Source organism: Ostrinia nubilalis, chromosome 30 (genome assembly GCF_963855985.1).
Source record: "Ostrinia nubilalis chromosome 30, ilOstNubi1.1, whole genome shotgun sequence".
In the NCBI taxonomy this organism is placed as follows: Eukaryota; Metazoa; Arthropoda; class Insecta; order Lepidoptera; family Crambidae; genus Ostrinia; species Ostrinia nubilalis.
In genome coordinates this window covers 1837140-1850318 of record NC_087117.1, presented here as the reverse complement: position 1 = coordinate 1850318, position 13179 = coordinate 1837140, and the positions used below count along the sequence as shown (strand labels likewise).

At 36.8% G+C, this 13179-nt stretch overlaps 1 protein-coding gene and 1 long non-coding RNA gene across 2 annotated transcripts in view; one reads left to right on the top strand and one right to left on the bottom strand.

Moving 5' to 3' along the window:
- Nucleotides 1-6239, top strand: part of LOC135086142 (unextended protein-like) — a 49415-nt gene extending 43176 nt beyond the window's left edge. Inside the window, exons 11-14 of the mRNA XM_063980945.1 lie at nucleotides 134-263; nucleotides 2306-2402; nucleotides 3088-3138; nucleotides 3533-6239. Of these exons, the coding sequence (XP_063837015.1) occupies nucleotides 134-263; nucleotides 2306-2402; nucleotides 3088-3138; nucleotides 3533-3592 (338 nt within the window). The 3' untranslated portion in view covers nucleotides 3593-6239. The remainder of the gene's footprint in view (nucleotides 1-133; nucleotides 264-2305; nucleotides 2403-3087; nucleotides 3139-3532) is intronic.
- LOC135086018 (uncharacterized) lies at nucleotides 503-1514 on the bottom strand. The gene is made up of 3 exons (XR_010260264.1): nucleotides 1091-1514; nucleotides 843-979; nucleotides 503-758 (listed from the first exon to the last, which is right to left on the bottom strand). It is a non-coding gene; the product is annotated as an uncharacterized LOC135086018 (long non-coding RNA).
- Nucleotides 6240-13179: the final 6940 nt, after the last annotated feature.

The following is a 13179-nucleotide window of genomic DNA, read 5'->3' as shown; positions in this document are numbered from 1 at the left end:
AATAGTCCCGAAACGGAACCTAATTTGGACAGTCGTTCATAGCTCCCGTCTCAAGCGTCACCCAGGTGCTCCTCGACCAAAGACTTTTTTACCTTTGTATGTTTTTCTAAATGCATAATTTTTTGGTCTACAGCTGAAGCGCCAGCGCCTTCGTCTCTTGGCTCTCTGCAGAACCTGAACATGGACTCCATGCTGCGTCACACCTTCGTGCCCGACTACTCCGTGCGAGCCATCGCTGAACTCTACTACCTTACCATTAAGAGGTATGTAATACAACTGGCGTCGTTTTCATCAGCCACAGGACGTCCACTGCTGAACATAGGCCTCTCTCAATGATTTCCATATCGCGCGGTTGGTAGCGGCCTGCATCCAGCGCCTTTCTGCTACCTTCATGTGACTGCCACCTTGTGAGTGGACGTCTCACACTGCGTTTTCCGGTATGTGGCCTCCACTCCAGAACCTTGCTGCCCCATCGGCCGTCAGTTCTCCGTACGTTCTTTTTAAACGCTGCTGGCCTTATGAAAATGGAGGCGCGCAGGAAGTTACATCTGGCCACTATGTTGTTCGGCATTATATTGACAGCAAAGCCTAAGTATCTGTACAATAAGTTGGAGTGGGCTGATGATCATAGAAAATATTCGAAACGAGCATGCACCCACATTTTCTCCACACCTAGGCATCGAACAGTCGCATTCCGTGGCTCCTTCAGGTTCGCTGCGACGCGTTGCTGGAACGATCTCCCCCCGCCGATTCGCGCCCTGAAAGTGAAAACCACATTTAAAACACACGTCAAAAAACATTTTTTGGATTTTCAGAGAATCTAAATCTGGAAGTTTACCTACCAACAGTGTATGCACGTAACACGTACGCGGGTTGGCTGATCTCGTCCCGGCATAGGTGCCTGGCGACCCATCTTGCTTTGGTGTGTTGGTGCTACAGTGGTTGCTTCCTCATAATAATCATCATTGCACCTGGAGGACTAAAGCACAATGCATCATTTCATCTTACACATGCCATTTACGCACGGACTAGAGGGAGGCTAAATGTGAAATGTGGAGTGGAGAGAGAAAGAGAAATGAGCGTGGCTTACCATCAAAGTCGCTGATCTTTCGAACTGCCAAAGCGGCATCTTGTCGCAGCGAAATCACAACCACAAAACCCACACCCATAGTATCCTCATGACAAGTACGTCCCTCCTCTGTTTGATTGTTGCTTGTTGGTATTTACAGTGATTACGTGGCACAAAACAAAAACGTGTATGAGGGAAGTTATGGCTGACGACGGTCAAAGAAATATTGCAATTTATTTATTTAAAATGACGGTGCTCTAAAAATCACCATCTTATGACTTTTTTTTTTTTTTCCTTTCCTTTCTTTTTCTTTGACGGCAATGGACTTTGCAACGCAAGGGTGGTGTCGTGTCGTGATCGGATCCGTTCACGGTACTTATGGTCATGGCCACACTTATATATCGTGGATTGCAAAATTATTGTTGTTTTTATTGTTATTATCGTATATTTTTTATCTCAGCTTTAGTGCTGGTAAGATTAATTGTTATTATTTTTTTTTAATTTTGTGTTGTTTTATATTATTATGTTCATTAATATTGACTGCCTGTATGCCCCCTTTGCTGCCCTCCTATTTGCGTGTTCCCGCCGACGGACAGGCACTTTACGGAGTGCTTCTCCTTCGGCGGTTGGGCGCAGCAACGTCAAGGGACCCGCTGAAAATCAGTGTCGAGGCATTCCCACGGCGTGCCCCGATTAATGCTGAGCGGGCCCCTATTTGACAGCAGGGCATGTTTTTCTTTTTGTAATTTGTGTAAATTTTAATGTGATGTCGCCCTTTTTGTCAAATAAAACATTTTATTATTATTATTATTATTATTATTATTACTATGTGCCCTGCCCATTGCCACTTCAGCTTGCTAATCCGTCGAGCTATGCCAGCGACTTTAGTTCATTTACGGACCACCACCGAGTGTATAGATCGTTTCATCAACGAAGACGCGTCCCACCATTCTTCCGCTAATGTTTGAATCTCAGATCATAGAATGTTATCGGTACACGCTAAATAATCCATGAGTGCACACGCACACTACAATAATGACGCTCGGATTGCTCGGATCGAAATTCCCACACCCCGCGCTTTCCTCGACCAAAAAATGGTGGGGCGCGTCTTCGTGGATGAAACGATATAGCCCATCACAGATTGGTCTCATGTTACCAAGTACCTACACAAACTTGCGTAAGTATCAGCGTTTTCTTAAGAGTTTTTTGCTATAATTTTATTAATTTTCTCCACAGATCCATGTACTTGGCAGCCAAACGCGCCACTTTAATGGAGAAGGGTGCCCTCAACAAGGGCGGCACTAATGAGCAGATTGAACCTGAAGTGGACAAGGTAAATATACATTATTATTATTATAGTCTGGTCTGTGACCACGTAGAATTTTGTCCAATGACCCCAAGCTACCCATCCTTATCGCTCGCGCGTAATTATGTTGCTGTCGCGCTCGCACACTCACTGCGGACGCCCGTCGCTCAATCGCTACCTACACAAATACTTAGACCGGGCTTTACAAGCTTTTAATTTACTTGCAGTGTTAGTGTGGCGTGCAGAAATTTTGGATTCATCACAATCTGATTTTGACAGTTAACTTTTGGCGCCTTTTCTTCTTTCCGCCAACTCTCTTTGGACCTTAAAATTTAAAAGTTTATTTTATGCTGACTCGCTTGGCGTACTATATAATAGGTATACGATAAGTAATGCAACGGCATTGTTCCGTGTATTTTATCGTGTGGAATGAAGTCACCTCGCATTTGTGGTTACGAATAAATCTATAATTATTATCTCTAAAACCAGAGTTTGATTCGACTTGAGGAACGCCGCCATCAACCATTTTGTACTGAGTTGCACTATCTTACTTAAAATTTAACCATTACTATAATCATAACCGGTATTTTGTATGGAGTGTGCCAGGTTTTTACGTCTGTTATAGATAAAGTAAGATGATGCAACCTAGTTTGTTTAGGACAAATTCTGTAACTTCCCGTAGCTCCTTTCTAATAATTTTACCTTTTTACAGCTGTTGCGCGAAGGAGATGGCCTGAGTGAGATCACAGAGCGTCCTTCTCAGGTAAGAAATATTATTATTACTATCATATTATTATAATAATCATAACGAAAATAACAACCCGATAGAGCTAACTGCGCACTTTGCTGAAATGCATATGACTTGTGACGTCACGGCCGCTAGGTGTGCAGTTAACTCAAAGGTTCTACTTATAAAGATGTCTGTTTGCTTAAAAAATATTTTTATTACACGCTGCTATAAACAGAATACGGATGAATCTAAAACAAGATATTGAAGACGGTTTGTATGTTAAGAAAAATACAGGTACTTTAAAGTTTCACAAACTATAAAATAACCATTTATATAATACTAAATTGACCGCCAAAAGAAGATTAACTGTGGGTACTTTTGCAACATCTTAAAACGATAATTTTTAATTTATCCTTTTTTTCAACAGTGCACACCGAACAACAGTGTAGAGCCCCGCAACCCAGAGGAAGAGAAACTACTGAAATAGTAGAAGAAATAAAAGTTGGCAACATTAATTTACCATTATGACAAAGTAGCATAGGTTTGCGCAGCATGAACACAAAAAAACCAACTTATCATACTTAAAATCCAGTGTTGATTATAACAATACTCTACTATAAAATATCCAGAATGCAATACGGTCTTCCAAATAAAAGGAAAAAATCAAAATATGGTCACACTGTCTTCTTAAAAGGGAAGTGAGCCAACTGTTTCAATATACGCAATTATTAAACGCATGTTATTTTATACTAGTTACTTAAGAATAGTATTTTAATAGTTTTATAGTATTTAATAAAGCATTTGTTGCTATTTTTAACAATTAGGTGTAACGTAGAGGTTTTACGCATTAGTACTTATTTCGTTTTGAATGTGGCAACATTGTTTTTCGCGCCAAAGTGTGACGTTTGGATAGTGGTGGGCAATTGTGAATTGAGAACTTATTTGAATTAATTAATCGATTATTTGCTATCTCTAAACTCTTTTGATGCTTTCTATTGTAATAATAATATTTAAAATAAAACGTCACTATTATTGTTTATTATCTAAACCTTATAATTTTAATCGATTATTTTTAATAACACAATCGAATTTTTTTACTACGTTTATAATCGTCCACTACTATTTATGGGTCATTCCATAAAAATCTGTATATTTTCGACGTCATTTTGTCCGTAACTTTTTTAAGATGCTTTTGAATACTTTATTAGTGTAAATTATAGTTTATTATTTAATTATGTTATGTCTAATAGGGCCAGTCACTTTATGCTTTATTTTAGGAGAAATTATAATTTTCAATTTTTTCATACTACATTACTCCTATATGACTTCTAATAAAGTATAAAACTTATAACCTTAACATTTATAGATAAGTTAATATACTTAATGTAGTTGTTTTGTTATTATCACTATATAAAAAACGTCATTCCCTTACTAGTAATTTAGTCCCAAGCGCCGTTTAAAGCTAGGGCCTGACGGTCTAGGGACTGACGATTTGGAGTAAAACTTAACAGAAATGCAGATTAACTTTATATTATAAGATGCTTAATACGATGTACCGAAAATAGCCGAAAAAACACACGTAAATACTATTAAATTATACACAATTTCCTATTGTAATCAATAAAGCTACTCAACTAGGGACTGACGAAGTGACTGTATCAACACATGTTTCCGCAACAACTGCCACGTTTGCACTAATTCAAAAAACTGCTACCGCAAAGCCAGTATGGTCTGAGGATAACTTCGTGTCGTACTTTAATCTCAACTAAATGTCATTCACTCTAAATACATATTAAAGCGCAAAATTATAAAATCAGTGCGTGGCGAGGGAATGACGCTAAAAGCTGTGGACTCTTTTTCAACTAAAGAAAATCAAATTATTGTTTATTGAAACCGCAAAATATTAATAGAATTTGGTGTAATATACATTTAAATTGATTATTCGTTAATTAAAACAAAGGATAAAGTTGATGTTTTTATAAATATGGGTTCCAAAACACAAACTTTTGGAGTACGGACATGCCTAGGGAATGACGTTTTGGGTCATTTAAAAGGAATTTAAGATGTTTTAAAAATAGTTTCAAAAAATATAAATGGGTGATGAATAAAGCAGATTGCGAGCTGTTATTTAACAATTTTGGAATAAAATATTAACAAATATTTCATGTGAAATGTGGCGCGGACTAAGAGTTGACATATTTTTGTGGAATGACCCTTATAACCGATTTAAAATTTAAAGTAGTATTAAATAAATTTGAAACACTTATCTTGATATCAAGATATTGCCCTATATTTGATTTGGATTAAATTATACATTTTACCATTTTGTACTTATTTATTTAGTTTTTCAATTAATTGAAAATTCACTACTTACATGCCTATTTTATTTTGTAAAAAATAAGTCAACTTTACACTAATTTGTATCCGTGCTATTTTGATTTCCTATTTTTATTTTTTAATTTGAATTTGTAATCGAATAATAAAATCAAAAGTTTTCAATAAGTTTTGTTATTTTACTTTTCTATTCAGTTAAATTAACTGTCTTCTTTAATATTATTTCGCAAACGAATATGCACAAATTTAATCGATTTCAATATTGATAACCTGTGTACATCCATCACTAGTTCATAGTTTTTTTTTTACATTTTGTTTGGCGGCTCTGCCAACCGTGCATTATGTTAATTGCTTGTTTCGTAGTCACTTATACAAAGCCTAAAAATATCCTACGCATTTCTATTACATATAACTGCCAATAGAAATAAGATAGGTAATGAAAGATGATCCTATACTTAATCCTATATCACTATTAAAAATCACATGTGCCTTAAAACCATAGGTAGGTGCTATAAAATATATCGTATTTAATATATTTTACAAAACCGGTTTTTTTCCTAAAACATTGTAAAATTAGGCCAAAAATTGGCAACATCACAAACTATGTAGAATTACGTAAATATAAATAATAATTATGAATAATATTTTTGTATAGTTGATACGCAAATCGTAATTTTTGAATGAATTTATATTATTAACGTGTTTTCAGTTTTTCAGTCGATAAACGGTAGGCTGGAGAAAGTATGTCTAATTGTTGCAAAGTATAAAGTTTGTTTACATGAATAAAGTAATAGCTTTGATTTAGCTGTTTTATTTGTTTAGTAAAAGTTACGTTATCTAAAACGCCCCATTTCCGCGCCATGATTAATCAAATTAAAAAAAATAACTTTTTCCCGCCAAATCCAATTTGACAGCTTTTTGGGTTGTTACACTGACCACACCCTGTGTAAACCAGGGGTTCCCAAACTTATTTTGACTACTGCCTAATTTGAGAATAGATATTTTTAGCACCCTCATATTTTGTAGTCAAGAGTCGAGAGCTCAGTCAGGACCCACAAGAGGGGGTTATCGCCCACTTTGGGAAAGGCTGCTAGTGTAAACCAACAATGGACACAGCGCCATCTAGTTTTCGCAGAAAAAAATATATTTAGCAACAACAACGATTGCATGGCTGTTGGAAATCAACACCTTTTAAGGTCTTCCTAAATTACCCACTCGTAAAATGAATAATGAATCTGAACCTTGCAATATTAGACAAACCAAAACAAATGATCGACTTTTAAGCACTATGTTAATGCGCAGTTACTTACTACAGAAGTAATTCCACAAAAACTAACGAAGCGATTTCGGAATTATAGTTAATATGTCACAACTTTTGTAACTTTGGTTGGTAGGCAGAGAGGACAGGGAGAATTCCTCTATCTTCAACAACAACTAGCAAATCGTCAACCACAAAATTAGAGCCACAGAAACACTAATTACTTAATCATCTGTCCCCCTTGTGACAGACTGACATCCTACGCTGCGATAGCCAGTAGATACGCGGCCTCCACTCCAGAACCTTGCTGCCCCATCGGCCGTCAGCTCATCTTCAGCTTGCTAACACGTTTGTAGTGCACTAGCGGCCGCCCGCGACTACGTACGCTTGGTCCCCGTTTTACCTCCTAAAGGGTTGAATTTTATTTTGCAAAATCCCGTCTTAGTGAGGAGCACCTTACGTTCTAAAAGGAACCCCCATGCAAAATTTGAGACACCTAGCACTTGTAGTTTCTGAGATTTCGTGATGAGTGAGTCAGCCAGTGACCTTTCGCTTTTATAAGGTAGATATTTAGGGTTTTTGTGCATTATTTAGGCAAATAACCTTCCCTTAACGTAACGAGGGAGCGTGCGTGCCGCCATAGCGTGCCCTCTAATCATAACTCCGCCATGCCAAATGATGTCAAACTTGGACCGGGTTATGCAGTAGGGAATAATCATAATTTATTATTTTTTGTCGGCTGATAGTGGGTCGGGCTTATTAATCAGTATGGACGGACATGTATGAAAGTGCTCACATTGGTATCGGTAGATTCTTCAATCTTTGATAAATTAGAATAGGGACTAAATCTCGGCCGACTAAAAGATGTAATTTGCTGAGGAGCGTGACATCAAATACGTGATGCGTTAAGGACGTCGCACACTTATCAACCCGGAAAGGGATCGTAACCGTATTGACAACTCGAGGTCAGTATTCTTTTTATGAAACCCCATACTGCAACGCACTTATCCGCACCGTAACGTAAACACCTCGCCTCGCGGTTGACAGGGCCGGATTAACCATCTCGGGGCCCCTAGGCACGGCTCGTTTTGGGCCCCCCCTTTTTCATACCACAACAACGCAATTTGGAAATGTTTACCGTCTACATTAAGAAATTGAATGAAGGTACCACCATCATTATCGCAAAGGTATAAGCCTTCCTTCAAGTGAAAAGACTTTCGCCACAATCTACAGGACGAAGTATCGGAGTCATTTAAAAATGAAACAAAGAATAGGAAAATCTTGCATATTTTTATAAAAACATTAAAAAATAAAAATGTAGGTACATATTGTACTGATTATGAAGCATATTTAAATATTAACCTTTCTAATTTTTTTGGATACAAAATCGTTAAAAACTTCTTGAAAATTGACCTTTTCTGATACATCGTCTTTAACATATGTTTTTTCATTTTTTAATCGGGAGTGCTGGGCCCCTGGTCATAGTGGGCCCCTAGGCACTGGCCTAAAGTGCCTTATGGATAATACGGCACTGGCGGTTGATAGCTCGCGAAAAGCTATCTACGGTGTTGATCCTATTCCGAGTTCAACCGGGTTGATTTGCTAGTCACTTGCTTTTTTTTAGGATCATCAGTCATTTTGGAAAAATGTAAAAAAGCATTGGATGATGCTACCAACCGTGCGATGTGGAAGTCATTGGGGGAGGCCTATGTTCAGCAGTGGACGTCCTGTGGCTGAAATCGGTCATTCTCACGATTAGGCGTTCTCAGCCTAATTACCATATCATTTTTGAAATTTGGCTTAATTGACTTAAACTCATTTAAATATAAAACACATGAAAAGTACGAATTTAACAATCGTAAAGGCGTCAAATTATTCAAAGCGGTTTTCGCGTAAATGGGACCCAAAAATTTTATGGTCACGGTAATTAGATAAGGCTAATACTTAATCTAACGGTAATTAGAAAATATATGTAAAATAGCAAAAAAACAACATCTTGCATTGATAAATTTGTACACAAATATATAGCGTCATAAAAAACCCTGTAGGTACTCTTAATAACCCTCTGCAAAAAGAAAAACACTAATTTATATTATTTTTTGTATCAAGATTGAAAATATCTTAGTATACTGCAAGAATCGAGGCTCAGGAACACTTAGTTTCAGCAAGAACTACATACCTACACTACATTTCAAATGAGAGCAATTAGCTGAATCAGAATCTGAATCATCGTTTATTTGCTTTCAATATAGTACAAACGATGGATACAGATAATGGATCAGAAGGTCTCACAAATTTGACTTTTCGGATATGCATATATCGAAAAATTTATTAATTATATTAGTGTTTTTTCCTCTTTTTAATCTATCTGCGATCAGCAATCACCCATTATCAGATTAAATTGAATTTGTAATAATGACAGTTCCAGCTTTGCATATCCCATGATTAGTCATCTCGATTCTTTTACAATAAGTTTTCAGATTGATGTTATTCGCTTGCTCCTGAGCCTGAATGTAGAGTTCTCAGAATTTAGAAGGGATGCAGCAAGTAGATTTCATGACACTCTAGTCTTTGTTTGTAAGCTTTACAGGAATTTTCTACAACCTCTTTGACGTTTGGTATCACTTCAGTGGACTTTGTATACCAAGGTGCACAGCTCAAGATTTTTAATACTTTATTTTGAAAATGTTAAAGTATTTCTACATTTGCGAGGCTAAGTCGATGCCATATGTCTACATGGGTCTTAGGATGCATTTGTATATAGTTTGTTCTCCAAGCTTCCTCTGCCCAGTATCCATTGCATATCACGAAGTTTTTTCTATGCATAAAAAAGCAGGTAGGATGCAGTCTAGGATGGTATAAAGTGCCTATACACTCTCGTCTTGAAAAGGCCCATCCAATGTCTGTTCATTTCCCTTTTCTTCTTAATGTGATCACGCCAGGTAGGTGTTACTGTTGGACATCTCATCTTCTTAGGGCAAAGATATTATGGATAGATTTTAATAGTATTATAATAGAATTAATTAATGATTTCACATGTTAATATCAATGATATTAATAGTAAGAATAAATATCTGGTACGCAACATGTTTCACGCAGGGGTGACATCTCCTGGCCATTTCAACTTCTTTTTGTGGGGTTAAAATATACTCTAAAATCCAACAACCATGCAGCAACTGAAGCTGAACATTCGTCATGAAATCGAATCTATTTCGAGGTTACTCTAACGAAAGCTTTTCAAAATTTTGATGTCAGATTAGAAGAAAAGTCCGTAAAGTTGTGTCTGTCTAGGTATATATTTTCATATTTTATCATCATACTTATTCAATCGTGAGTGCAATTTGTAGGTAATAATTTCATACAACGGTGATTATAAATATATGGTAATTAGTACATGGAAATTATAAAACGATAGTTTTTCTTCAAAATTTCCAAAATCTGCAGGGTATGAAAATACTGTCTTACTACAACGTATGGAGGCCAGAGTACTGATTCTATTTAAATTAACAACGTGGATCTACCTTCAAAAATCTAGTGTAAAAATAAGGACATGGTAAATAGAAAAATTGAAAACCAAAGATATGGTAATTATACTCTTACGCATTTCATCGACGGTACGCTAACGCAATAGACGTCTACTTGCTAACAGGTCATAGAACTAACTAATGGCTCGCGCCGCGCGCGTAAATGATGTGTCAAATATTATTATTTAGGCTTGTGTGCCCAAAAACAGAAAACGTCACGGGAATTAGGACTTTCGCTCGGACAAGCAGTTTTTTAATTCTAATTATTTACAGAATGGTTCTATTGAATAGATATTTTGCTATGCATAAGACAAACTTTTATACTCTTTAAAATGTTGAATGGAGTAAACCAAATCTATACGACATAAAAATTACAGCCAACTTTTAACATTAAGTCGGTGTGCGGACGCGTAACGGTAATTAGAGAACAGAGGTTCATGAAATTAATTTAGTCACAAATACTTAAAATAGAGGCCTATAATTTTATGCACAACTGGATAGGGTTGTTAAGTAATTTGTCATTTTTAACGATTTAACAGCCCGGACACGCAAAAACTAGCTCAACTGAGAATGGCCGAAATGATGATGATGATTGGATGTCTTGATGATGCCAAATCTAGAGGAATGTAATACTACTCATAATAGGGATTTAAGGAAGCATTAAGGGATGGATCTAAGTCCCAAAATTACTGTCATTAACTTTAAAAAATAGCTACTATAAAAATTCTTACTGCATAATGCCGTCCAAAATGGCAGATCATTGGCAAAATGGTCGGCTATGATTTTATTTTTTACGATACCCTCACGCGCGCCCGTACCAAGTACGACTGGCTGGGATGCCGTATACAGGGTGTTCCGTGTTTTGATAAACTTTAAAAATATTTAGGCTAACTTTGATGATAAATGATACAGAAGTAAAAGTACTAAATAGTACCTACCTACTTACAACAACTAATAAACGATTTTTCTGTATAGCCCAAAGGTTAACTTTTTTTATTCACAACGTGGAAGCTACTAGCCTGAACCTGATCTCACCTGATGGAAAGTGACGATCAGGCCGAAGGTGGAAGCGAGCTTCACTCAGAATCCTCAACTATAGAGGAACTGTCTTACGTCTTACTGCCAGAACACAACAATAGAACATTGTTGTTATGGCGACAGACTTAGGTAAGATGGTAGTAGCTAGCCAGACGGACTTAGAACAAGCCCTACCACCAACCAAACCGAACAGAAAAATCTGCCCCCATTGGGATTGAACCCGATACCTCTGCATCTAAAGCAGATGGTCTTACCACTAGACAACAGAGGCGGAAATGTCATTGATGTTAAGAATATGAATAGAAATAAAGAAAGAAATAAATAGTTAGGTGAATAAAAAAGAATAAGGTGTTTTATTTCTGAAAAAGAAAATCGATGGTATTATTACCTATTTTATAAAACGTTAATTCTGCCACTTAACTTTCCCCAACACCCTGTATAATCCCGCTGTTGTTTACCAACTGAAATCGGTTCATACATAAATTGTGCAAACTGGCGCAGAGCAACCGACTACACAACGCGGCGGACGAAACCGAGGGATTTTATTAAAGGTAAGTTAAAATTTATTTCTTTAATTCGACCAAACAAGAGTAAATAAATATTAATCTCAGAATAAATCGTCAGTTTTGACCTCATATTCTAGGATCTGAGGTTTTGACATACTATTTCCCATACTGAAACTGTCAATGTGCCAGTTATACCAGGAGTTATTCTCGGATATTGGTCGAATCGGGCCTTAGGTAATTAGTTAATTTAAATGTTTTTTTTTCAGATTACCACGCGTTACCATGAAGGTGATGCAGCCAGGGAAGGCGTCCAGGAACCATTCCGTCCGCTTCACATCAGATGACCTGCCCAAATATAAGTCAATGGTATGTGACGACTAAGAGTAGGCGCACACCGTTGATTTAGTTGGTCGATAGTTGTGCCCGATTTTTTAATTTGTATGAAGAATCGGCCAAATCGAATCGGCGTAGTGTGCGCACTCCCATACATGCCCATACTGATCAACTGCCCGACTAAGTAAACTATCGGCCGGCGAAAAATCAACGGTATGCGCCTACCCTAACTACTTTGAAGAGCACTATAATGTAGGTACTTACTGAATAATTAAGTTTTTAAAGCTTTTTCCATCTATAAAAGTAGGTAGGGTCAGATGTTCAACAATGAAACAATGGTACACAATAAAACATTGCAATATTTCTTAAATGCTGCGTTGCCATATCGTGCACTATATCGCGTAAGGATACTTTCGACAATACCCCGCCGCACCTCAGTTCGTGTCCGCGCCACGTGTGAGAAGACATGTCTGTGGAGCATTATTTATTTTTTTCACCAAAAGGCAAGTATTTTTGTCGTTCTTTAAAGATTTTTGATAAAAATATGGTTGATAAAGGACATTGTCAGAAATGGCCTCAAAAACCGCCAAAAAACATTAACCCATCATAATAATTTTCTTATTTTTTTAATACATTAAGCACCCTTTCATGTTAATGGACACTTGAGCATTAAAAAATTAAATAAATAAGTCTTTTAACGTTTACTCTATAATACTATTACAACTTCCGGACGTTTTGGTGCGTGGCATGGTCTAAAACCTATCAAGTTCCATAATTTTTGCCGATAAATCTGTACGAGGCAATAACGTACTTTATTGCTGGGAGTCCATGTATAGTGATGTTCCTGCGGCCATCATAGACAATTAAATATCGATTTTGAAAATAAAATAAATCGACTAAATTGCTCTGAAGACTAGATTTGCGTAAAAAGCTAAAAAGATTACTACTACACTACTACAAGAAGCTATCTAAAGTGTCCAACTGGTCGAAGGTCGTAAATAAAATAAAAAGAATTGGGACCATAAACTGACATTGACAATGAAAACATCATGGTACTCGTATCATAACTGTAAAAGTATCA